Below are 26073 nucleotides of genomic sequence, written 5' to 3'. Positions count from 1 at the left end.
CGAATATATGTATAGCCGAGTTTGGAGAATATTTGGTTCATCGTTTTATGATCTTGACATTGTGAGAGGTGATTCTATGCTTGTGCTGCACTTTCTTGCACTAATTGTAATTTGTAAAACAGCAGTAAGAGGAGGATGACTACTAATTTTAACCTCTTCAACTGCATTGAGATCTGTACAATTGGTTTTCCGGTGTAGCTTTTTGATGGAAGTATATATCAAAACACATAATGAGTCCATCTATGAAGATAATATAGCTAGGAAGGATAACTAAAGTTCACTGCAAGCGCTTTCAATTTCACTATTTCTTCTGTTGAGCCACTATTTATTAGTACTTATTAGATCGCTACTTATTATTTTTTGCAGCTTGGTGTCTCAATTGTACGTACAGATGATTTAGTTGGGATGTGAACTTCTGAGAAGCAAGGGGAAAAATTGTAAGCCAAGCTGGTCTTAATAGAGTTATGATGGATGATTTCCCCTTTTCTGAGTAGTAAATTTACTCTCTGCTTATAGTACACATCTATATTACCTTTTCCCCCCAAACAGGAATAGAGTTGGATTATTATTGTATCAAGGAAGGACATCAAGTATAGGTGTTGAAAGTTAGATGATTACATGATAACCTCCTTGTGGAGTGGCACTGCATTGCGGTACGTAAACATAACCATTTTCATTTTTTTCCCATCAAAATGTTTCCTTTTTCATCTTGTCCACAAATAATTTTTTCATTAACAGATATCCCTGTAACTCCTGGAAACAGCACGTTTTACCTACTGTTTTGTTATTAGCCATAATAAAATACATAAGCACATAGGAGCAATTTCTTCTGTGTTACGAATCAAAGTGATATCATTACTTTCTTTTTTGATTTTCAGTTTTGGTTTTTTTTTTTTTTGGTGGTGGGGGGAGGAACCATCCTGTGCTCAATTAAAAGTGCCTATACATTATCCGGTAGGTACTATGTGCTCGATTTCTCCATAATCAATACAACTACACCCTTCTAGCATTGTGGTCACCCATTTTGCCTGTACATTACAACACGTCCCAGGAAGCATGGTCACAAGGTCTGTCGAATGCATAACTCCATGGTAGTGAAAAAGACAAAAAGAATTGCACAAATTGCATCGATAAAGATTGAATTGCATACAGTATATTCCTGATTTGTTAATAAATCAAAAATCCAACAATGTTAAATCCAAATTCACTTTTGCGTTCGCCCCATGTGCCGGACCAATATTATTGAGATGAAATTTCTTTTCACCTTGTAGAGTAGGAAAAGAGATGCCGAAGCCCATTGGTAGGTGTGTTCTATGTTTTGTCAAGCACTGGCTAGATTAGTGACATCACTGCACAGTTCTAGATGCTCCTCATTTCCTCTTACATGGCTATCCCTTACCCTGCGCAAATCTGCTGCTGCATCTCTGATCCTCATCCTCTCTGTTGGTGCCTGTCTGCTGCATGAGAGAGCTATTTTCATGATAGACAATATGGCATGGTTCATATGTTCCATTGCATTTCTTCCAGGGGGCAAATTACTTGTATAAACTCCTTCAATAGACAGTAGTATTGGATCGACAATCTTCATAAGAATTCCTGGAAATACGTTCTTGACATGCTTCTGCAAGGTTAACCCATCTCTGAACATGTCATGAGTAGGTACCATGCCTGTAAACAGCTCGAGGATGACAATTCCAAAGCTGTACGCGTCTCCACAGGGAGAAACTTGCCCGCCTTCCCCATACTCTATGTTGCATAGACAAAAATAGTGATTATGCATGCATTTTCGTTGACAAGATTAAAATATTAGAGAAAATGAATTACCTGGAGCGACATATCCAATCGTTCCTCGTATTCCAATAGAGCTCTTTGAATTAATCGGTTGTTCACCTTCTGAATCAGCAAGAATCTTTGCAAGGCCGAAGTCACCAACATGAGCAACTAAATCTTCATCAAGAAGAATGTTACTTGGCTTCAAGTCACAGTGAACTATGGGTGGATCGCAGTTGTTGTGCAAATAATCTAGTGCATCAGCAACATCAACGGCAATGTTCAATCTCTGGATCAGTGTCAAACCTTGTGGTGGTTGTGATGCCGTCACATCTAGATGTAACCACCTATCCAGGCTCCCATTAGGCATGAACTCAAAAACAATGGCCTTGAAGTCATTCTGCTTTATATCAGTGCTTGAACAGCAAGTTATGACATTAATCAAATTACGATGGCGGATCTTACTTAGTGCCTCACACTCAGCTAGAAAACTTTTGGAAGAACCAGATTGTTGAAGATCAAACACTTTCACAGCAACCGTGGTCATCATACTTTTTAGCAGCAAACCACACTTATACACTGATCCGTATCTTCCTCTTCCCATCAAGCTGTCTGTGGCAAAGCCATTTGTTCCTTGGACCAACTCAGCATAAGAAACTCTAGGATACTTATCATCTATCAATTGAAATCCTATTGTCTTTTTAGATTGAGCTTTTGGTTTCTTTCTTAAGACAAAGATAGCAAGCATCAAACTTAAGAACAGAATGGTGCCAACAATTGGGATAACTACTCTGAAGACAAGATGACTTTTCCTTAGGCTGTGTCCCATGGACACTGGCGGACATGGGGGCAAGCCTAATTCTGGGATACCACCGCAGAGCCCCAAATTCCCATTAAATACGAACCCTGTCATGTTACTGAGCACTCCCTTTGATGGAACTTCACCATCAAGATGGTTGAAAGAGAGATCTAGACGGTTCAATGATGTCATGTTTCCAATGCTTACTGGGATATGACCAGATAAGTTGTTGTGTGCAAGATACAATTCTTTCATGCCATCCATGAGGCCCAACTCTTGAGGAATCACTCCTGAGAGTGTGTTTTTGGTTAAAGTCAGCGATGTCAAGCCCCGCAGTTTGCTGAGAGTTTCTGGGATGTTACCACTGAATAAGTTTTGGTCCAACCGGAGGTCTATCAAGCTTTGGCAATTACTAAGTTCGTTAGGTAGTGGCCCTGATAAGTTGTTGCTGGATATGTACAAGTATGCAAGATTTGTCAAGCTGCCAACTTCAGGAGGAAGAGGACCAACAAAATAGTTCCCTGACAAAACCAGAGCATATGACAGGGAAGATAAGTTAAAGATCTCTCTGGGCAATGGTCCTGTAAATTTATTGCGTGCAAATAAGGCTAGAGTTATCTTCTGCAGGTTCCCTATGCTTGTTGGGAGAGGTCCCTCAAGCATGTTGTTATCCATGGAAAGACGTAAGAGCTGTGTTAAATTCCCCACTGATGATGGAATGAACCCTGTCAATAGGTTATTTTCGATGCCCAAGAGATGTAGAAAACTTAGCCTTCCAATGTTATCAGGCAAGGTACCAGTAAATTGGTTATTAGCGAGTTGCAATTGATTTAGCCCAACCAGGTTGCTGATGCCAAATGGTATATTTCCTGAGATCTTGTTGAATCCAACATATAGTAGTTGGAGTTGTGCTGAAAGGTTGGAAACAGAGGTTGGCAGCACGCCACCTAGCATGTTGTCCTGGAGGTCAAGAATACGCAGGCGTGTGCAGTTTGTCAAGAATGTCATGAATTTCCAGTCTTCAGCAGTAGTTGCTATGAGCTGATTTGTATCAAATGAGAGGAAGTCTGGGCAAAGTGTTCCAATCTCTGGAGGTATGCTTCCACTGAAGTTGTTGAACGATATGTCGAGGGAATATATCTCAGTTGAATTGGCGATAGAGGCTGGAAGGCTTCCTGTAAAGTGGTTATAGCCTAGGAGGAGGTACTGGAGCTTTGGTAGGTGAATCCCCAAGTCAGAGGGGAGCAAACCATGCAACTGGTTCATGGGTACACCGAAGCAACTTAGCGAGGAAATATTAAAGATGCTTGTTGGGATCATGCCTGAGAGGTGGTTTACACCCAGATGAATGTTCTTGAGACCACTGAGCCTACCAAAACCCTCAGGGATGGTGCCCTCAAGTTGATTCATGGTGAGATAGATTTCTTGCAGCGACGAGAGGTTCGCAAGGGAGGTCGGGATGGATCCAGTGAAGCTGTTCTTCTGCAGGTATATGAGCTTGAGACTTGGTAGGGCTCCAAGCCAAGCAGGGATTTCTCCGGTGAGGTAGTTTGATTTAAGACTGATGCCCTGAAGACTGGTGCAGTTTTTCAAGTCAGAGGTTATGTCGCCATGGAGTGAGTTGTTGGACAAATCAAGAAATTGTAATCGAGCTAGACGGCCAATTGATGAAGGTATTTCACCATCCAAATTGTTCCCACTGAGGTCTAAAATTTTCAAGAATGTGAGGTTCCCAATGGAAGGGGAGATTGTGCCAGCAAGGCTCTCTGAGGAGAGGTTAAGCACTGTGACCCTGTGTTTATGCTTAAGGCTGCAAAGCACACCTGGCCACTGACAGAAATCTGTGCTTTTTTTCCATGAAGATAGGACATCACTCTGGTTGCTTAGGCCTGCCTTGAATGCTAGCAAGATGTTCTCATCAGTTGTGTTATGATATTCCATTGTCGATGTCGACACTGATTGGAGCACATGCAGCAGAATCAACAGAAGAGAGGCAAACATAGTTGACACTGGGAAGCATGGAGAAAATGTTAGTTTGAAGTGAATGCAGCATGCTGTATTCATATGCAGCAATTAACATCAGTCCGAATCTCGCTACATGAATGAAGATCGGAAGGCATGGGGTATACGTGCTTCAAAGTTAAAGAAATTCTACTTAAGACAAAATTACATGCAGAATTGCAATTTGCACAATATGGATCACATACTTGATTTCCTGAAGAAAGCCTAGCTTGCTTTCCTGGTTGCCTGAAACAATCCCCACGTTGCTGTGAAGAGGATGAACTGCAATTATACAAAGAACGAGGAAGTCTCTGTTCTTTTTTATTGCACTGTGATATGAACAGAAGACCTTGGTAGAGTGAATGAGTGATTGTAACATGTTTTGTCATTTCTGCCGACTGTGCAACATGAACAACGACGGAATGTAAGCTATCTTGTGAGTTGTGATGATAAGGATATGGATGTTTGAAGTACATAGTTGCCAGCTCACAGATGTGCTGATGCCTTTGATTGTTCAACCTTACCTTGTTAGCTCTTGCGATAATTTACCTGTTATTGTGACCAAATTCTTGACACCCTGTTACTGTGAGTACAGATGTGCAGGTTTCAGTACTTTGAAACCTCTAGAGGTACTGTCTGACATTGATTGACCAGGTGCCGTCCCAAATTGGTTATTACTCCGTATTTAAATGCAGTATCAGTGTATTCACATGGATCGTAATGAAGTGCATCCACAATGTTTTCAGAAAAGTAGGGAGTATTCAGTAGTCGGCACTTGGATCATTGTGATGCAGATGAACTTGTAGTAGTTGGGATTATTGGAGCCTTTCACATTAAACTAGCAGGACACGGCTTCTGTTTGTAGAAATATAAACATTTTCTGAATCTATTTTTGTACCCATTCATTATTTTCACGGCTTCTGTTTGTAGAAATTAAACATTTTCTGAATCTATTTTTGTACCCATTCATTATTTTCATTGGTTTCAGAGTTCTTTATTTCCAAGTGAGTTCCAGCATATTACTTGTATGAAATCTTCCTCTTTATTTTTACTGTTTCCGAAAAGCTATGCCTAGAGGTTTGAGATTCTTAGTCTAAATAATTTATTTTCTTTTGACACTAGGTACACCAGCCCCGGGAATGAATATGAATTTATGGATGATGTTGCCGAGAATAGAGAACGATGCAGAGACCAACAATTCTTTTCATCACTATACATGCTAGTGCAGCAAGATTCATACATACTCGATTTCCTGGAGAAAGGCACGTTGCTGTGAAGAGGGCATGCTGCAATTCTACAACTACTATCAGGTAGGCTCACGTCCTTATTGTTGCTCCGTGATATGTTCAGGAGAAGACCTTGGCAGGTCAAGAACGGTAACAACGTCCTTATTATTGCTCCATGATCTGTGCAGGAGAAGACCTTGGCGGGTAAAGAACGGTAGATTGATTGTAACATGTTCTCTCATTTCTTCTGATTGTCAAAGAAAAGGGACGGGGAGAGATTTAAGCCTTCTTGTTGATGTTTGGGAGATAGTCGTCCACTGAGAACATATGAATGTGACATTATCAGCATAATTATGTGTCACGGACCGTGCTAATGCTTTTTATTACATACTTCCTCCGTCCCAAAATACAAGTATTTCTAAAGGTTTTTACGGGAACTAAGAGAGCATATGAAAATGATTGAGAAAATGTTGTGATTAATTGAGAAGAGAAAGTATACGAAGAAATTAAATGGGGAATAATTGTTATTGGTTGAGACGAGGGCTGTCGGTAAAGAAATAGCTTTATTTTTAAAATAAAGCTTAATGGGGTAGAAATAGCTTTATTTATATGGGATGGATCGATTATTCATCTTTACCTTGTTCACTTATTACTCTGTGAGCTATTGCATAAAAATATACTCCCTCTGATCACTACGTTTCAGAAAAAAAAAATTGTTACTAAGTGCATCAGTTTTGCTATCTGAAGCGTAATGTTCTATGTCAGGAGGGAGTATATAATTATGACTGCTTTCTGACACCTGTTGCTATGAATGTGAATACAGGTGTACAAGCTTGTTTATTTTGTGTTGGAGGGAATACAAGTTTCATAGTCCCTTCAATTTGTAAGAAAAAAAATAGGAATTTTAGATTGATTCTATAGAAAAAATTTTCTTTGAAGGCTTTTAAAATAAAAGATTGAATCATACACTATCTTTGAAATTCCTATGGAATAAACAATCTTATAGAGATTTTAAAAAAAACTTAGTAAGAGCTTCAGTCTCTTGGAAAAAAAATTAGTCTATTTTGCTCATCTGATTTCTGCTCTTTTTTTTACAGTATTCTTTTTTTTTTGCGTTTTGCAATACTCTATTTTGGACTTGTATTTCTATGAGAATCATGTTTTTTTTTTCTGTTTCTCTTTTTTTTTCTTTCATGCAATTCAAAGGGGTCCTCGGTACTTTGAAACCTGAGTACTGGTACTATCTGACATTGCTTGACCAGGTGCCGTCCTAAATTGCTTGTGTATAATTCAATGTCAGCATATTCACATGGATCATGAATGCAGCATCTGCAATGTAGTATTTTCTCAAGGTATTGAGTAGTCGCCACATCACATGGATCATTAGTGTGGTGTAGGTGAACTTGTAAAAGTTGGTATTATAGGATTCTTTCACATTAATCTGGCAGGACCAGACTCTGGTGATTATAGGGGTACTGTATTTCGGAGGAATCTTGACAAGAATTTTAAGCCAGAATATCGTAGCAAACAATTTGATCCTCTTTTTAGAACCGCAGGGGAGAAATCTCTGTTTTCAGATTTTGTTTTTACAGAAAAAAAAAAGAAACCAACAAAGGTTTGCCAGAACATAGGTTTCAATGTTTTTCTTTTCATCCGTTGTAATTAAACATCCACAAAATGAAACTGAAATATGAACGTGTGGAGAAATATTATAACAGCCGCGAAAGCGAAAAAATCAGCTGTCGTATCCATTGAGGGGAATAAGTCTATTTACCTCCCTCTGCTCTTATCGTTGATTGAATCGTCTCTCTTAACCGCAATGCCGGATATAACGTCTCATCCATCATCGAAGACCGGAGCAAATCGAATCCCTCGACTGTTTGGATAGCGATTTAGTTCTATGTGGCATTCATGGAACACACATGTTAGTAAGAAAAAAATAAAATAAAAAACCAAACCCATATGTCAAGCCTTTCTTTTTCCGTGGTCGGAGATCCTCTGCTCCCCCCTCCTACCCTCCCCCCCCCCTCATCTCCCACCGCCCACGTGAAGCGAGCGTGACGCAACAAGAATGTGTCCCCGGATATATATCCTCTGCTTCGACTCCCCCCTCGCCTCCTGCGTTGTCCACGAGCAAATCTACGGCTCCATCGTTTGGCTTATTCAAGGAAATAAGCCAAACAACATATTTGCAAATGAAAAATAATTTGCGAATAAAAATTTTATTTGCTAAAAACTAAACCATGATAAAAAAACCCCAAAATCAACTCTAAATTTAAGGTTGAAAAATCAAATTTGGCCTATAAACATAAGCATAAGCATAAGTAGAAGATGTGGTTGCTAGCTCCTTGTCAGTCCCCTCTCCTCCCCTCGCTTCTTGATCCACTTCTCCTTCGTGCCCAATTCTTATTGGATCAAATTATTCCAGAATTCTCATAGTCTGTGATGTGATTAGATCAGGAGGAGACGCTGGATGACTTTGCCGAGAACGGCATCGATGATCTGGTGGCGTCACTCTACCAGATGGATCTCAACCGCACGCTCTTCCTCCCCCGCTCCTACCTCCGCCTCCGCCTACAAAAGGTTGATTCAATTTCCCTTCTCTGTAACTCCATCCACATTGGATCAACCAGTGGCTGAACTGGTTATTGGTGACACTGCCTGTTGCGTTGCTGGATGTAGATTGCGAAGTACATGATGCACATCTCCAAATCTAAAGATCTCTGGCAGTAGGAGTAGGGGTGAAAACGGTACGGAAACTTTCCGGATTCCAGACCTATTTTCGGAAACGGAATCTGTCGGTCGGAATTTTTCGGAAACGGAAACGGATTCGGAAATATTTTCTCGAAAACGGAATCGAAAATGATAATGGCAGTTTCCGTCAGAACTCGGAATCGGTCGGAAACTTTCCAGAAATTTTCTCAGAATTTCCAGAATTTTTCTCGGAATTTCCAGAAATCACAAAATACCTTGGTTTCTTTTTTTAAGCACTGAATAGTTAATATCATGGTGTTTGGCTGTTATTTTTTTAAAAAATATTTGTTAAGTAAATCTAAAATTACATAAGAATATTTTTTTTCCTGCATTGGGATTTATCAACAGCATTACTAATTTATTCCATAGATTGTGTTTTATGATGTACTGTTGATACTTAACAATTGGAATTATATGATTGTGTTTTATAATGAATTGTTGACCATTGAGACTTGAGAATTGAGTTTATTAGTTTAAGGGGTTTTTTTATTCCGATAAATTTTCGTTACCGTATTCGCGCCAGTTCGTTTTCGCTCAATTTTCGGTTTCGATAATATTCGATTCCGTTTTCGTATCCGGGGTTTCCGTTTCCAATTTCGATTCCGAAAAAAATATGAAAACGAAAACAATAAAGATGATTTCCATCCGTTTCCGTACCGTTTTCACCCCTATGTAGGAGTAGCAATTTCTGAAGATGAATTTTTCAATGCTGCCGTGGAGCTTGGGTGGTGATTCTGAAGGAAGGATCAATAGCTGGGGAGGAGTTCTATTGGTTCCGCTGCGACCGGCTGCACACAGGGGAGGAGTCACTGGCCATGACACGTGAAGGGAGGAGCTCTCCAGCCATGGGCTCCTGCTCGCCGGTACCGCCGCCTGACAAGAGAGAGAACATGAAAGAGATAGCGAGGAAAAAGAAAGAAATGACATGTGGGCTTTTTTTATCTCACTAACATGTGGGTCCCATAAGTATCACGTAGGATGGAATCACTATCCAAACGGCCGAAGAAACTCGATTTGCTTTGGTTTTTGAAGATGGAGGAGACGTTATATCCGGTATTGCGGTTAAGGGAGATGATTTAATTAGGGGCAAAAGTTGAGGGTGTTAAACAGACTTATTCCCCATTGAGGGCCATGGACACGGAAGCGATTCCTTTGACGTGAACTGCCCCGTGACGTGGTCACTGATAGGTGGGCCCGCGAGTGGTGAGGCCCACATGTCAGTCACCACGTCCCTCTGACTTCACGTCAAAGGATCCCAATCATGATCCAATCCCATAGACACACGGACGATGTCTACTGCAAAAATTTCCAGCTCTTCTCGTTTGTTGCAATGAAGAATTTTCCTTTTTATTTTTTGTGGATGGGAGTAATAACATATATAAACTAAATTTTCTTTTTTGTGGTCGTTTGCTTTCGTTTCCTTTTTCATGATTATAGCTTGTTTCATGGTTGTATGTGTGTAATAATATTAAAGCTTTTGTCACAATAAACATGGCTATGTTATTTTCATATTCTCAAAACCTACAATTTAAGTAATACTTATGATTCAATTGCAATTTGCACGTATCTTAAAAGTGGAATTCTTTTGTGACCGGCTGGAGGGAGAGCTGTAAGATAATGTATAAACAGACAACCACAAATGGTCATTTCAGTTCAAGGTTAACCTGATGTACCAATGTTATTCAAAAATTAGTATGTACTCATACCAAAAAAAAAAAACAAAATCACCTCATTGTTTCTATTATTACAAACTGAAAAGAGATACACACCGTGTTGTTGTTCACACCAACTTTAGTGATCTCGAGAGACTCAAATCACTCTCTAGCATCTATCTCTGTTCAGAATGTTTACCTCAAATTTAAAATATCCCAAGTTTTGAATTTGCAAGTGGCAGAGGATAGAGGAATCCGGAAATTTCCTACACGACGATCGTATTTTCGTAGTAGTAGTAGCAGTATTTGTATTTCACCCGCTTAATCGAGGCCATTTTGTAAAAAAGCCCCTCCAAAAATCGCAATCCTTACTTCCTTAGCAGAAGGGTCGCCGCCCATCGCCGGCGCCGGCGCCGCCGGCGGCCGCCGTGCCGTTCCCGCGGCGCGACGCCGGCGGGATCCTGAAATGCCAGAGGCGGCCGGTGGCGCCGACGCGGAACCTCTCGCAGAGGAACTCCTCGGCGTAGGCCTTCTCCACGCGGCGGTCGACGTCGTGGAGGAACACGTCGGTGTCGCCCTCGCCGCGCCGCCCGCGCGCCATGGCCGCCGCCGTCCACACCGCCGCCATCCTCCCCGGCGCCGACGCGAAGTACCCCTTGGGCGCGTCGATCATCACCATGTCCCACTCCTTCTCGTACACCTCCGCCGGCAGGTTGTGCAGCGCCAGCGGGCACTCCGCGTTCCCCCGCACGCGCGGCACGTCGCCGCCGCCATTGCCGCCGCCGCCGGGGAGGCAGGAGGGGTGGTCCTTGTAGGTGGCGAGGAGGCGGTCGGCGTGGTCGAGGCGCGTGCGGTAGGCGACGAGGTGGCCGCGGAGGAACGGCGACTGGCCCCGCACGACGCTGTACCAGGACGGGTCCTCCTCGAGGAACACGGTGGCGCCGCCCGGGTTGAGCGCGTGCCACAGCGGCGAGTCGTGGCCCAGGCCGAACACCAGCAGCCGCAGCGGCGCGCGGCGGCGGAGCACGGCCAGCGACAGCGAGATCTCGGCGCGCGACTGCTGCGGCACGGTCGGCGTCGTGGCGTACCTCACGGCGGCGTCGGCGAGGGCCGCGAGGCCCGGCGGCGAGTACCCGGACCCCGACGGCGCGGTCACCGCGGGCAGGCACGGCATCAGCGACGGCAGGAACGGCAGCGGCGCCGTCAGCAGCGTCGCCACCATCACCGACGCCGCCACCAGCAGCGCCGCCGCTCCGGCGGCGAGCAGGCGCCCCGGCATCTTCATCTCTCTTCTCTCTCTCCGACCTCCGGTCGCCGGAGCAAAGGTTGTCGGCGAGGTGTTCGTCCGGTGGCGTGCGAGGGGAGCGCGTGGGCGTGTGCGCGTTGGGCGGTGGTGATTGGTTGCTTTATTTAGAGGTTTGGTATTCTTTTTTTGTGTAATTGCTTCATTTTACCTTTGGTTTTTGTATGGTGATGAGGTGAATATATATTTTTTCACTCCTTTTTTGGGTAGTTGAGGTTAACCTTTTTTCCTCTTTTTGGAGCAAGTGTCCTTTCTTGACAAGTGTTAAGGATTGGTGTTGTTGGCACAAGTATAGCTAGTGGGATGATGGACACGTGTAAAGAGTAGAGAATTTTCAATTCTTATTGCAGGAGTTGTAAAGAAAAAGGTTACCTTTTGTAACTTTTGTGTGGTGAACATCAGGTTTAATTAAGGTGTAAATAGCATTGAAATTTTAATGTCGTAACGTACCCGCCCCCAACCACTCCATCAAAATTCTGGATTTGTCATATGTAATTTCAAAGTTATCATGTAATATTACCCTTAGTAGTTTGCTTGTTGACTCATCAGTCACAGCAAAACTTTGAATTTTAAAATTTAATTTAAAAGTTGATTTTAAGATTTTCTTTCCATTGTAGTGTAATTACAATCTTAACCTTTAAACCGCTAAAAATAAAGATGGAAAAGTTTTGCCTAAAATTGTTATTTTTTATTTGTTTATTTTTCTACGGTTTATCTGACGTAAATCAACCGACTGAAACGTTAGTTATTAGTTAGTTAATCCATTATTCAATAACAAGTTCGTCATCGGTAAGTTGACGGTTTGTCTTACTTGAGTGCAAATTAGCTATAAATTCGTCGATATTTTCTTGCTTGTAAAAATGGTGATGTATGTAGTTTTAGTTTGTTCCCCAGTTTCAATTTATAGGCAATTTTCATCTAGACATTGTTGTCAAAATATTTTTTCACAAGATTTTGCTTTCAAATTATTTGATAAAGTAGTATTTATAGTAAGCTTCCACACATCGGTAAAGATTTCTTACAGGGGAAAAAATATGGAACTAAAATTTCACCTCATGATGCAGCGCTGTCATCAACCTTTAACAGAGCCATTAACTGGTAAAGGCATTACCTAGGACAAGATGCAACTGAGGTGGTCAACATTGGTCCTATGTTGATCTAGGTTTTCCCCTATAAACATATATTTTATTTGAATATAATTAATATTATCGTCCGTACAAGAGGGTGGATTCTACAGTGTTTACAGCGTACATCCCTAGGTGTTTTTGTAGGAATATGGTTTGTAGTAGCACATGGTTTTGGTGTTGGAGTCTCCGTAGGTTTTATGGTGTCTTCTGATTGGAGTGTTGGTGGTGCTTTTGGAGTACTCTTCTGTTCTTTGTGAAATTAAATGAAACTGACCTCTTGTCAAATGGCCAATGTCATCAATTTCAAAAATAAAAAGAAAAGAGAAAAATATTGTATACAATCAGCTACCAAAAAGGCAAATGGCAAGCTGCAGGTTGTATTCAGGGTTGTATGTAGTAGAAATAAAAAAAATATATTTCGGTGGTACAGGTAGAGTGAAATTTCGGATACAAAAACTTGAAATTTCAATAAACCTGGATTAAAGTTAAAAAAATTTGGTTAATTAGTTTTCTTTTGAATTTGTGGATAAAACAATCCTATCGGCCAGGAACATATTAAATTTCAAAGATTTCATTCTAAAACATCGGATCTATTTGGAATGCATTTGTTACTTATAGTTTTCTTTTCAATTTGTCAGGTAACCAATTGAACTGATAATTTTTAAGAAAACTTTTCAATTCTATATTTTACTGTTTGAGAAGACAAGACAAATTGAAAAGAAAAAACTCCTAATTATATTCTTTCTTTTCAGTTACTTTAGGAGTGTCTAGATTTCAGGTATCTCATCCTTTTTACTAGGGACCGATGGGCATTTCTTGGGACCTAGACCGAGAAATTCAGCCACTCGTTGGGTCTAAGGTGTTGAAACACCGAATTTCATTTCGTCAATTCAGTCAGTATCTTCGGTTAATCGCATAGACTGAACAAACCGAATTTTAGCCCAATAGATCCATTGAGATTTAGTAGTCCAATTAAACCTAATTTTGGCCTTCAGCATGTTTCTATCTATGACCCATGAGAGTAAAGAGAGTCGATTTATTTATTAGGGAAAACCTAATAAGTGTAGATAATCGGTGAGATCGTGATAATATTTTACTCATAATCCGTGGAGTATCTTAAATTAGGATTCCCTGCCGTGATACATGTACAGTATATGTCACTGACATGCTATAGCGACTGATGTACAGTACAGTACATAGTAAACGCTAAACGCCTACTGTATTTGCAGTACTGTACTCCTTCTATCATATTTTAAGTGTAGTTGTGAGTTTTTGTTAGTGGTGAAAATTATACGGAAATTTCTGAGATATTCGGATGCTGTTTCTGGTTTGCATCGACCGTTTCAGTCGGTGTCAGAAATAGAAACGGTAATATCTTCCAGAAACGGTAGTGGAAATGGGATGAAGGTTTTTCCGATCGTTTTGTCGGTAACCAAATTTGTCCGGTAATTTCCATCAAAATTCCAAAAGTTCTTCAGTGGCCCAGCTAGCCCTACCCATCGGAAGTCCATGAATGAAAGAAGCATGGTAGGCCTGCAGGCCATTAGGAAGGGGAAGTGGTCAGGGAAAAATGCTTTTAACCCTAGGGTGTGTCAGGTGACTTTTGCTGAATTTTGATCTCCTCGACTTATCGATATTGACGTATTGCTGAAGTTTGTTTGAATTGTTCGTCGAACTTATTATCATATCGATAATCATCATATAACGGTGTTATCTTGAGTGTGATGATACAAAAATAAAGTTATAAAGTCATCTTCATGCATAGTTAAATGTGTGACTATGCCATACTTTGATGTTTCCAATATGAATTTTCAACTTTTGACCAATATTGGTAGATTCCGTTCCAATGGTCATGTTTCCAATATACCGATATTACCGATACGTTACCCTTTGAGTTAATTTGATCCATGCCATTACAAATGTGACTATTCAGAAAAATATCATTATAATTCGTTTATTCGTAACAGTGCCACTTCAATTTTTCAAAATTAGAACCATGTCACTGTCGTCATCTTTTCCATCCATCCTCTTCCTTTTCGTCATCTTCCTTCGTTCTCTTCTCCCGAACTCCTCCACACCGCTGCTGCCGCCGCACCGCCACTGCTCCGACCGGTCAAAGGTGAAACCTCTCATTGTCACAAATCCTCCTCTACCCCTTCCGGTTTCCGGTTGTGGTCGCCATTCTCACATCTTGGAAACGGCCATCGCATGTCGTCGGTGTCGCGGAGGGATGGGGGCAGCGGCGCAGGCTCCGGCACTCAGAGGAAGGAGGGGGCGGCGGCGCAGGCGAGTGGAGGGAGGGAGAGGACTGCGGTGACGGTGCCGGCGCGTGAAGGGATGGGGCGGTGTCGGTCTGCGCGCGGAGAGAGGGGACGGCGGTGGCACCGCCGGCCTGCGCGTGGCGTTGGTGCCGATGCGAGGAGGGAGGAGACGACGCGGTGGCTTTAGCTGCGGCGGCGCGAACGACGGTGGAGGGAGGGACGGCGCGGGCTCCGGCGCATGGAAGGAGCTGGGGTGCGTGGCGTTGGCGCCGTCTCGGCACGGAGAAGGAGCCGGGGCGCGGAGAGATGGGCCGACGGTGCTAGCTCCGGCGCTCAGAGAAAGGAGTGGGCGAAAGCGCGGAGGGAGGGGATGGCGATGCCGGCTTGGCTCCCTCTCCTCCGAGCTCACCGACTTGGCTCCGGGAGGCGACGCTATCGCCAGAGAGCGGCGACGGACAGGCTGGCCAGCACGCCGACTCTGTGGAAAGAAGATGGAGAAGGAAGGAAGAAGACGGAAAGGAAGAGGATGGATGGAAAAGGTGACGACAGTGGCATGGTTCTAATTTCATAAAATTAGAGTGATACGGTTACGAATAGACGAATTGTAATGATATTTTTCTGAGTAGCCACATTTGCAATGGCATGGATTAAATTAACCCTTACCCTTTTGGGTCTACCGTTCCGATTTCATTTTCAAGAAAAAAATTAAAATGAAAAATGGTAGAGGGTTTTTCCAACCGTTTTCACCCCTAATTTATGTGCCAACGTTTGACTGTTCGTCTTATTTAAGAGAAATTATTGTTAGTATTTTTTTATTATTAGATGATAAAACATGAATAATACTTTATACGTGAAAATTTCATAAATATTTCAAATAAGATAAACGGTTAAATGTTGGACATAGAAACCAACAGCTGCATTTAAAATTAGGCGGAGAGAGTAGGGGATTTGTGTTTTAAATGGGCTGACCGCCGATGAACTCATGGTAATTAAGCTTCCACCGGCCACAGCTGCCAGAGTTCTCAGTAATTCAGTACATATAGTACTTCGTCGCTTTATACCTTTTTTTTTAACGAGACGGTGCGAAGTTCTATTGATAGCATGAAAAAATTATAAGATTATAACCCTGGAGGGTCGTAAACAGGAAAAAGGAAAAAATACCACCACCCACACACCGACATCGTCAACACACAAGCCCAAGAGAAGGCTAGCACCGGACTGGCCGCCGCTAAGCGTGATCGGCCGCCACTAGACCAACAAAGGGACAACCGAGATTGCCCCATAGGGGATGCCAAAACGACGTCTTCAAGAAGAGAAGTCGCTGTATACCTTCTTGAGCGCCGGCCATGGGCGTCAGGGCGGCCGTCGGCGTCGCCGGTGTCAGCGACCTCTCATATCACCTCTCGTCTTCGGCCGTGTTTAGATTCAATTTTTTTTCCAAACTTTCAACTTTTCCGTCACATTAAATATTTGAACACATGCATAAAACATTAAATGTGGAAAAAAAAACTAATTGCACAGTTTGCATATAAATTGCGAGAGGAATCTTTTGAGCCTAATTATGCCATGATTTGACAATGTGATGCTACACTAAACATTTGCTAATGATAGATTAATTAGGCTTAATAAAATCATCTCGCAGTTTACATGCGGAATCTACGATTTATTTTGTTATTAGTCTATGTTTAATACTTCAAATATGTGTCCGTATACTTTAAAAAAGATTTAGCACATGAACTAAACACCGCCTTCGTCGATCTTCCTTCCTGCCTGTCTCTGTCTGGCTGTCTAGCTGAAATATTTACTTACTCTGTCCCATAAAAAATCTACCTAATACTGGATGTTACACATCACGATACAATGAATTTAAATATACATCTACTTATATTCGTTGTACTATAATGTATCATATTCAGTTCTAGATTTATTTTTTTTAATGTCCAGTTTTAGATTTATTTTTTTTATGAAGGGAGCAGGGAGTAGTCGGCAAAGCTCGCTCGGTCCGTGCTTGTATGTACGGTGGTCACATGGCGGCGGCAGGGCGTGCAGGTAGCGTCGGTGGTGGCGGCGACATCTGCTGACACTGACACTCTGCACACTAGGCCCATGCTTAGATCGACGACCGAGCTGTACCTAGGTCATGTTTGGATCGGAACTTCGGAAGGAAATTCGGCGATCCGGATCCGTTAGAAGGATCCCGGAATTTATTTAGAAGTATTTAATAAAATCTATTTACAAAACTATTTACAGAACCCTGTGCTAATTCGCAAGATGAATATAATGAGGCATATTAATCTATAATTAGTGAATAATTACTATAATATTACTGTAGCGAATCATAGATTAATTAGGTTTATTAGATTCGTCTCACAAATTAGCATAGAGGTTATGAAATAGATTTTTATCACTAATTTACGTTTAATACTTCTACGTACTCCATCAGAGTTTTCTTGTTTCCTAGCTACGCTACACGGCCCCATCAGATTCTTCTTGTTTCCTTCTGCTAGCTGCTGCTGCTGCTGCTGCGTATATAGGCCTTCTAGATGCGTCTGGAAACCATGGTGTTTACTCTTTGTTTACTTCACCGTCAGCAGTGGTGGAGCAGGAAATCTTCACTAGGAAGGGTGGATTAATAAAAGCCTAAATATTTTCATAAATTATATAGCACTTTTCAAGATAATAATAATGTGGATTGTGAAGCTAGGCATACAGCTCAAGCTCTAGCTGTCCATGCCTGTTTTCGCCATCCACCGTTAGCCAACTAGCTGATCGATGGAGCCTACTTATTGTTTAATCAGTCAATAGTAAAGCATGTTTGTCACATCTTCAGCTATTGGTTAAGCTTTTTAGTGGTATATATAATAAGATAAGTCATTAGCACATAAATAATTGAGTGTTTTATTAAACACGATACAAGCACAAACTGTTTATTTGATTTATTGAAGAAACTTTTATATAAAAAAAATTCTTCAAAATTATACCACTAATAGTTTAATGAACAAAATAACGAGGCCAAGTATTTATACTCTCTCCGTTATAAAATAGATCAACACTTATTTTTATATACAAATGCTCGCGTAGAAAAATTAACTTATGTTAGAACGGGTGTGTATGTATCTTTGATGAGGATCTAGCGTTGTAATGTGTCTTTAATAGGGATTTTGTTTTCCAGGGGTTACTGCTAATCGATGCTATCGCGATTACAATGAAAATCATGAGGTTAATGAGAAACATTACGAGATTTTAAAAACTGAGATGGTTATCGCAGCATGATAATTATGAGATAATTGTTCGACATTTATACCATAGACAATATAATATACTCCATCCGTCTCAAAATATAACAACTTTTAGCTAATCGTCTAAGTTTATTCCAAAATATAACAACTTATTCACCAACATTCTTTTATCAACCGATCACAATCCTCCATTATTCAATTTTCTCACATATCTTCACTTCTCAACCAATCACAACGTTCTCTCATTTAATTTTAACTATTTTTTTAATACCCGTGTCTAACTCTAAAAAATCTTTATATTTTAGAATGGAGAGAGTAGTTAACCATAACATAGCCTCCCCACTGTGTATTGTCGCCAAGTTCAATGGTTTAAGGTAGGCACTTTCGATCAGTAGTAGGATTTTGGCATGTAGTACTTGCGATTTTGAGTACTGTCATTAAGTAATGGACAAGGGTTTACTGGCATAAGCATCTGGGAACGAACGAGATCTTGGTTTATCTTTGGTCGATCTCGTTTGGATATACTCCAGATGCACATGCAGCGTGGGTAGCTATCTTAATTTGTTCGTTTCAATCTGGCTGACAAGACACGGCGTACATGACCACCATGACATTCTGCCGATAGATTTTAAAACTACACCGAACTAAACTATCTTGTTACAATTAATTTTGAGGCTCCGCGCGCTCTATATATCGTCAGTTTCAACCAACCCAAAACCATGAAAAATGATATCATATCAAAATTTATAGTTTCGAAAGTTCTCTCATGAAAACACTATCAAAATTTAAAAGGGTGTAGCTATATATAACAGGGGTGGGCCCAGCTCAATTTAAGGGTATTCAAATGAATACCCAAGATTTTTAGACAAAAAATATATATATGAGGTATATATTTCGTATGTATGCAGAGAAATAAAGAAAATAAACGTTATTGATTAAAAGAAGCCCAACAAGAAAGGCTAGCAGGCTAGCTCCCTCAAATTCGAACCCAATTTACATGGTTGCCTAATTTGTGCATTAACCATGCTGTGATGGCATGATATTAATCGATATATACTTGGTTGGTAGATTATACTGCATATGTTTTTTCACAAAGTATATCACAATAGATCAAGGAAATTGCTAAAAACCTTGTCGCAAGTTCTAATTCAATAAGCAGTACTAAAATACCATATTGTTGATCATACGTACCAAATATTATGCTCGTGTTATAAAACATTTTTTTATCCCCTTTCCATTTCGAATACCCAATCTCAAAATCCTAGGCCCGCCCCTGATATATAACATTGACATTTTTTAAAAAGACTTTTAAAGGTAACCATATTGTAACTTATATGTACATACTACATAATCAACTAAAATTTCATTGGGATAGTTGGCTAGTACAGCATACTTGTGCGCAAGAGGTCACAATTTGAAATTTTTCCACCTCTTTTGCATAAATCTCAATGCGAGCTAGTGGTCTATAATTTGAAAGTTTTAGGGAAAAAAACAGTCAACAGTTTTTTTTTTAGCAAATCCAATTTCAAAAAGCATCAAATAAATTAACACACATCTAACCAGGGTTTGAAATTTCCGAAATTTTGATAATTTCGGCCTCACTAGCAAACACAAATATCCCCGATTTTTTTTGTCAAATATATGTAAATTTCATCAAAATTTGATCAACTTCAGTCAAAATATGTTAAAATTCAAATAATTTTGGTCCGAAAAATCCGGAAATCATGAAGTTTTCAAAATTTTGGCAACCACCGAAATTTCTAAAATTTCGGTGGCAACCGAAATTGCAAACCCTGCATCCAACGCTACCAAAAATCCCTCTCGTGCATAAATCTCAATGCGATCTGATGGTCTACAATTTGAAAGTTTTAGGGGAAAAAACATCAACAGTTTTTTAGCAATCCAATTTAGAAAAGCATCAAACTAATTAGCACACATCCAACGCTACTTAAAAATTGGTATGCCAAAACATGCAAAAACTTTAGTGTTACCAAAATTTGGTAAGATTGATTTTGGCAATAAGCCCTCAATACCATCTCTCTCATATCATATCTTAGATATTGTATGGTGAAAGTGCATCTAGGACCCGGGTTACCCAAGGGTTATGGTGTTTGTTACTCTTGGAGGTTGAGGAGTCCTAGACAACTAGGCGTCGCTCTTAAGCCATCGATCTACTTGTGGTGAGCCAAGGGAATTTTGTGAAGGCCGGATCTCGCCCTCGCAAGGAAAGAGATACCTCTAGTGGAAAGAGGAGTGCGTTTGTGTAACCTCAAGAGAAAAGGGTTGGAAAAGATCCGGCTCTTTTTTTTGACTGGAAATACTGCCAGGACAAGACCCGGCTCTTCGCGAGCTTCTAAATAGAGAGTTGAATCCCCTCAAGGATTCGAACTCCAGGAAATACGTCAGCACAAAATCTTGGTAATATTCATTATTCCTCTTCATTTATTTGTTACTATATTGTGCCGTTGTAGCTTAGTCACCGTTTGTGCACATATCCTAGCTTGTGTACTAGATCTGGAGCTTGCCTTGTTTATGTGCTTCTCTATAGATTGGTAGTCTGATCCCATTTTAGACAATCTGATTTATATCGGATTGTCCGATAAAGTGTTAGACAATCGGACATGTTTTAGTTTATTAGCTTATGTGTTTTGTCTTAAATTGCCTATTCACCTCCCCTCTAGGCCTAAGTTTCCCTTTCAATTAGTATCGGAGCCTAATCTCCTTATTAGGCTCAACCGCTTAGAGAGATAATGTCGAGCCTAACAGGGGATGGGAAGGATGTTGACTCATGCGGAGCCAAAATTCCTTTCGATTATCCTCCCACTCCATCTACAACTTACGTGAGTACCTATAGTGGTAAGGCTCAGTACATCAATGGTACAAACTATGTCGCTTGGAAGCATAAGAAGAAGCTGCACTTGAAATCTATTAACCCATCTATTTGGAGAATAGTCGAAAATGTTATATTTTGCAGAAACCCGATGATCCCACCAAGGAAGACGATGAGAACGAGCACAAAAATGCTCAAGCCACTAATTCCATACTTAGCGCCTTAAGTGGATGCGAGTTCAACCGAGTAGATGATATTGAGAATGCCAAAGAGAAATGGGACACACTTTGGAAAATTCATGAATGCACGGATAGTGTCCACGAGTCCATGTTGGAGATCTCAAAGGGGCAATTCGAGAGGCTTGTCATGTTGGATGGTGAAAGCCCAAGCAACATGTATGGCCGATTGAGCAAGATCGTCCATAAGACCAAGAGTCTTAGTTCTAAGGGTATGACCGATGAAGTTGCGGTAAGAAAATGATCCGAGTCATCACACCAAGGAACTCTACCTTAGCGACAATCATACGTGAGCGTCTGGACTACAAGACACTCACGCCTCATGATTTGCTCAGGCATATTCTTGGCCATGACATGCCTGAACAAGAATCGAAAGATGTCATCTAATACATCAACCAAGGTCTACGTCAAGCCTCAAGAAAGAAGACTTGGCATTGAAGGCAAAAGAAGATGAGGAGGAGGAGGAAGAGGAGAGTCGCAAGAGCAAGAAAGACAATGAAGATGAAGAGATAGCGCTCTTTGTCAAGAAATTTGGAAGATTCATGAGAAGAAGCGGTTTCTTCAAAGGGAGCTCTTTTAAGAGGTCATTCGACAAGTCAAGCGGAAGGCATTCCGCAAGGAAATTCTACGAGTGTCATGAGCCCAGACATTTCATAGTTGATTGCCCGAATGTCAAGGAAGAAGAGAATGGTGATAAGAAGGAGAAACACAGGCATCACAAGCGCGAGCGAAAAGGCCATGCTCACATCGGGATGATATTCGAGACCGATGACTTCGGGTCAAGCTCAAGTGATGAAGAGGGAACGACCACCTTCGCCGTCAAGCCTACATCACCTCCTACACCTAGGCTCTTCAACTATTCAAGTGATGACGATGCTTCTATATGTCTCATGGCAAAGGAGTCTAAGGTACCTTCCTCGCTTAAGTCATTTAATATTGATCTTGTTAGCGATGGGGAAGAGGAGGTTGATAAGGCTATGGATGAGGACTTTCTCAAGTACATAATCAAGGATTCATTGCCACACTTGAGTGAGTTGCTTGAGAGAACTGAACAACAATACACAACTCTTGAGAGGTAAGAGGTCTTGATCATTCGTGAGAAAGAGCGGACTCGTGAACTCAAGAGTAAGCTTGCTAAGGAAAGAGAAAGTAGTGAAGCTTTGGTACGGTTCTATGAGCAAACAAAAGAGTCTCATGCTAATCGTGAGGTGACGAACTCACAACTTCAAGAGAGAGGATAGCTTGGATAAAGCTTACCTCTCACTTAAAGAAAAGTTCGAAACCTTAAAGGCTAGTGTCTCTCTCCCTAGCGAGGGATCTTGTTCCAAGATTGTCTTAGGCAATGAACCATGCTCAAGGTGTAAGGATGTTGATATTGATGCTTGTGTTACTAACTCTAATATTTGAGTGCTTTGACTAAGCAAAATAACAAGCTTATGTGACTCCTTCACAATGACCTTCTAAAATGCCACATGGGTAGTAAGGCCCTAAAGGAGTACCTAGACTATCAAAGAGACAACTTCAATCGTGAAAGACTTGGAGAGTGTCTAATGTGACTTCGGACTCTGAAATTTCTTGGAACTTCACTCTCTATCTTGAATTGAAATATTCTCCCAAGTGAAAATTTTCTCTAAAGTGCAAATCAGAGTATCTGAATTTGGATCAGATAGTCCAATGACTTAGAGACTCTGAAATTCCTTGGAACTGGAGTCTCTGTTTCAGAATGAAATCTTGCTCTCAAAAATATCGGATTGTTTGATATGAATTTGGACTATCCGATGGATTAGAATATCCAAAATTTCAAAGAACTTTGTTCTCTCTCTCGCTTGCTTGGGGGTTAAAAACATCGGACTATCCGATGTCATTTCATATTGTCCGACGTGGGATGAAAAGATTGCCCTCCAATACGAAATAATAATTAACCATAAATACGAGTTTATGGCTAAATAGAGTCTATGTCTGGTAAGGTTTCACCCTAAAGAATCTAATAAGCTGAACTATACTTAGTTTACGGTGTCACGTTATTTTTCATCCTTTAACATACTACTTAATGTTATGGACATCATCCTATCTTACAAGCTATTTAATGATAAAACATATGCTACATTATAGAGCTTATCACACTGTGGCGAGTTAATTAATTAATGGTGGTTGGTCTTTAAAATTTGTACTTCAACTAAATGATACGCCGCGTCTTGCTGCAGCATATGTAGTTGAAAGGTGAAGAACTCAATATATGAAATAACTGTAATGAATAGAGTCGCAGAAATACTTGAATTATACATAGTCATGATCACAAAGTGCTATAATACCTTGAAATATTATTTATTGGTAGGTAAGTACTCCCTCCGTCCAAGAATATAGGGGATTATTCTCAATTCAGCACAAATTAAGGAAAAGGAAAAAGTGCATGTAAAAATATCTAGAAGTACACCTCTTTAGTAGTAGAGGATTGAAGGCGAACAAAAGAAAAAGAAATAAAGACAAAAGAAAAAAATATGCACATTACAAATTTCTGTGAATCCAGAGCCACATCTGTAAGCAAGAGTTTGTATATAGTGTTGCACCATTCGCTGGTTAAGACCTAGCAGCTCTCCTGCTCCACATATATAGTTCAAATATGCTAAATTCTTTCTACTTACATCCTTCCAGCTTTGCTTGTAGATCATTGTGGCAAAGGCAGCAGCGTAAATCAGGCACTTTTGAGAAGAAGAAAACGAAACAGAAGTGTTATCCATCAAGTGAAAAATAAATATTTTTTATGAAAGTTCATCCAAGAGAGAGCAGGGGTTCAGTAATCAACATCAGTCAGCGACATAATATAGTGGACCTCCATTCAGTTATGAACGATCAGGGGTTCATAATATATTACAACCTCTGTTCCGAAATATAAATATTTCTTAAAATGTATGCATAAAAATGCTTCTATTTTGGAACAGAGCGAAGATGTGACAGAGTAGGGGATTATTTAATTAATTAATAGTTGGTCTTAAAAATTTGGTGTACTCATACTAGATTCTTTGGGCCTGTTCACTTTGGTGCCATTTTTAATCTTACCAAATTTTAGTAAAGTTGCCAAAAAAGTAGCTACATTTAGTTTGCTGCCAAATTTTGGTAGCTATATAAGAAATCCTGCCAAAATTTTGGCAACTATGCCAAAATTTTGGCAATGCCAAAATTTGGTAAGGTTTTTTTTTGGCAACAAAGTGAACAGCCCTTTTGTTTAAAATTGTACAACAAAGAAAATACCACTAGCATATTCTTCTCTTCACTTCACCTGCTCCCCTCACCACACACTCCATTCCCAATACTCCAATGTAACATAACCTGACATACGATGAGATTCTCATCCTATTAGTGCTAATCCATAATAATCTAAAGTTTCATTCATAATTTTACACTAGACGACACTACCTGTATGTAATTTATTTAATTTGTTGAAGCAGGCAAGGAAAACAAACTGCAAACCGCCAGCATTATTCGAATCCTATCTGTTTTTTATGTGCGGCCAACAATGGATAATGGGTTAAAATAATGTACTATCAGGCATCAAACAACAGGCGGTACTTGGAATTGTCATGACATACAAATGGCTCTCAAATTCCTTGGGCAGTTTCAACTCAGGCTCAAATTCACCCAGGGGAGCGATTAAGAATCGACTATATCTGCTGATACTTACTCGAGATCAAGGGGATCCCACTGCAAGAAGATAATTTTAGGGGAAAAAAGCAGTGCAGAGTATAATTTTTTTCCCTTTTGCAATTAACTGAAGAAAAAATGTACAACCAGCAAAGTAATTGACCTTTGGAGCCAAGTCCTTGCCCACGAGCAGTGCTCTAACGCCCTGCACAGGACAAGAAAAGCGGCATCTATCTATTATATACTAAAAGTCCATTAAACTTCCTATAAACGCTCCTAAACCGCTACGTGGCACTCTAAAAACGCTCCTAAGCCGCCACATGGCAGAAACACATATAACCCTTAATTTTCATTTAAATTGGTGGACCCGTTATTTTGGACCATTAGATTAGATGTAAAAAAAAAAGTAATCCACCCTTCTAAATATTCTTCCGTCTACGTACGATACGATAGAAACCCTCCTACCTAATCTACAGTATATGTAATTACGAGACAACTTCTGTGTGTTGGGACTTTTCCCCTTTTTTTTTTCTAATAATGTTTGTGCACGGGAAACGTAGCTCTCAGGAAGAGGAAGAACAAATCTGACATATTGCCATCATTTGAATATATATCTTATACATACAACAACTCAGCACGATACATAATCTGCACAATAATTTGTGCACCTATCGAAAATCATTCATCTATAATCACAGCACAAAACTTTACTAACGTGCCTGTCAAAGATTTCATCAGTAGATCAAAGGCAATATGTATCCATGTACGTACGTCAAGAAAAATACGTACGCAGTTCATAAACATATGTACATATACTACCTACGCACGTATGTAAGATTGGGAAAACAATAATCGTCTTTCCATCCTAATAGAAAAACGAGCACATGATTAATTAATTAAGTATTAGTTTTAAAAATATAAAAATGGATTCAAATGATTTTTTACAGCTACTTTTCTATAAAACATTGTTTTGCAAAAAAAAAAATACACCGTTTAGTAGTAGTGGGAAGTGTATGTGTGCGAAACGAGGATGGGAACCTAGACTTGCGAACACACAGGCAAAAGTTGTTATGTTTGTATATGTATCTACTATATCTGTCTGCCCAAACATAAGTACCCGTGGTACTCGCTATTCGCTGAAAAAAGCAAAAAAAATAAAACACGTAGATATAATCAAGAAAAAGAAAATCCATCATTCCCTCTTAATTCTCGGATTGTTAATTCTCAGATTGGAAG

The 26073-nt window shown here is 40.3% G+C and overlaps 2 protein-coding genes across 3 annotated transcripts; both read right to left on the bottom strand.

Annotated features, from left to right (window-relative positions):
• Nucleotides 1-890: 890 nt before the first annotated feature.
• LOC4350541 (probable LRR receptor-like serine/threonine-protein kinase At3g47570) lies at nt 891-4901 on the bottom strand. 2 transcript variants are annotated; one of them, XM_015759689.3, is made up of 3 exons: nt 4777-4901; nt 1825-4578; nt 891-1746 (listed from the first exon to the last, which is right to left on the bottom strand). In XM_015759689.3, coding segments are annotated over exons 1-3 (3180 nt in total). In that variant the 5' UTR covers nt 4778-4901; the 3' UTR covers nt 891-1321. The 2 variants fall into 2 exon arrangements, with proteins under 2 accessions (XP_015615175.1, XP_066161686.1); XM_066305589.1 differs by lacking the exon at nt 4777-4901 and having other exon boundaries at nt 1825-4593.
• Nucleotides 4902-10196: 5295 nt separating this feature from the next.
• LOC4350540 (arabinogalactan O-methyltransferase 1) lies at nt 10197-11582 on the bottom strand. The gene has a single exon (XM_015760920.3). It carries the CDS (start codon nt 11485-11487, stop codon nt 10579-10581), a length of 909 nt encoding a protein of 302 aa, XP_015616406.1. The 5' UTR covers nt 11488-11582; the 3' UTR covers nt 10197-10578.
• Nucleotides 11583-26073: the final 14491 nt, after the last annotated feature.

The sequence above is a fragment of the Oryza sativa genome, chromosome 11 (assembly GCF_034140825.1).
Source record: "Oryza sativa Japonica Group chromosome 11, ASM3414082v1".
In the NCBI taxonomy this organism is placed as follows: Eukaryota; Viridiplantae; Streptophyta; class Magnoliopsida; order Poales; family Poaceae; genus Oryza; species Oryza sativa.
The sequence above is the reverse complement of the archived record's forward strand: the minus strand, read 5'-3'. Positions and strand labels throughout refer to the sequence as shown.

Bases quoted from the DNA above. Each gene is read 5' to 3' on its own strand.
- LOC4350541 (XM_015759689.3), bottom strand. The intron at 1,747-1,824 runs GTAATTCATTTT...TATGCAACATAG, and splicing joins GATTGGATATGTCGCTCCAG to AGTATGGGGAAGGCGGGCAA.
- LOC4350540 (XM_015760920.3), bottom strand. From the start codon at position 11,487: ATGAAGATGCCGGGGCGCCTGCTCGCCGCCGGAGCGGCGGCGCTGCTG.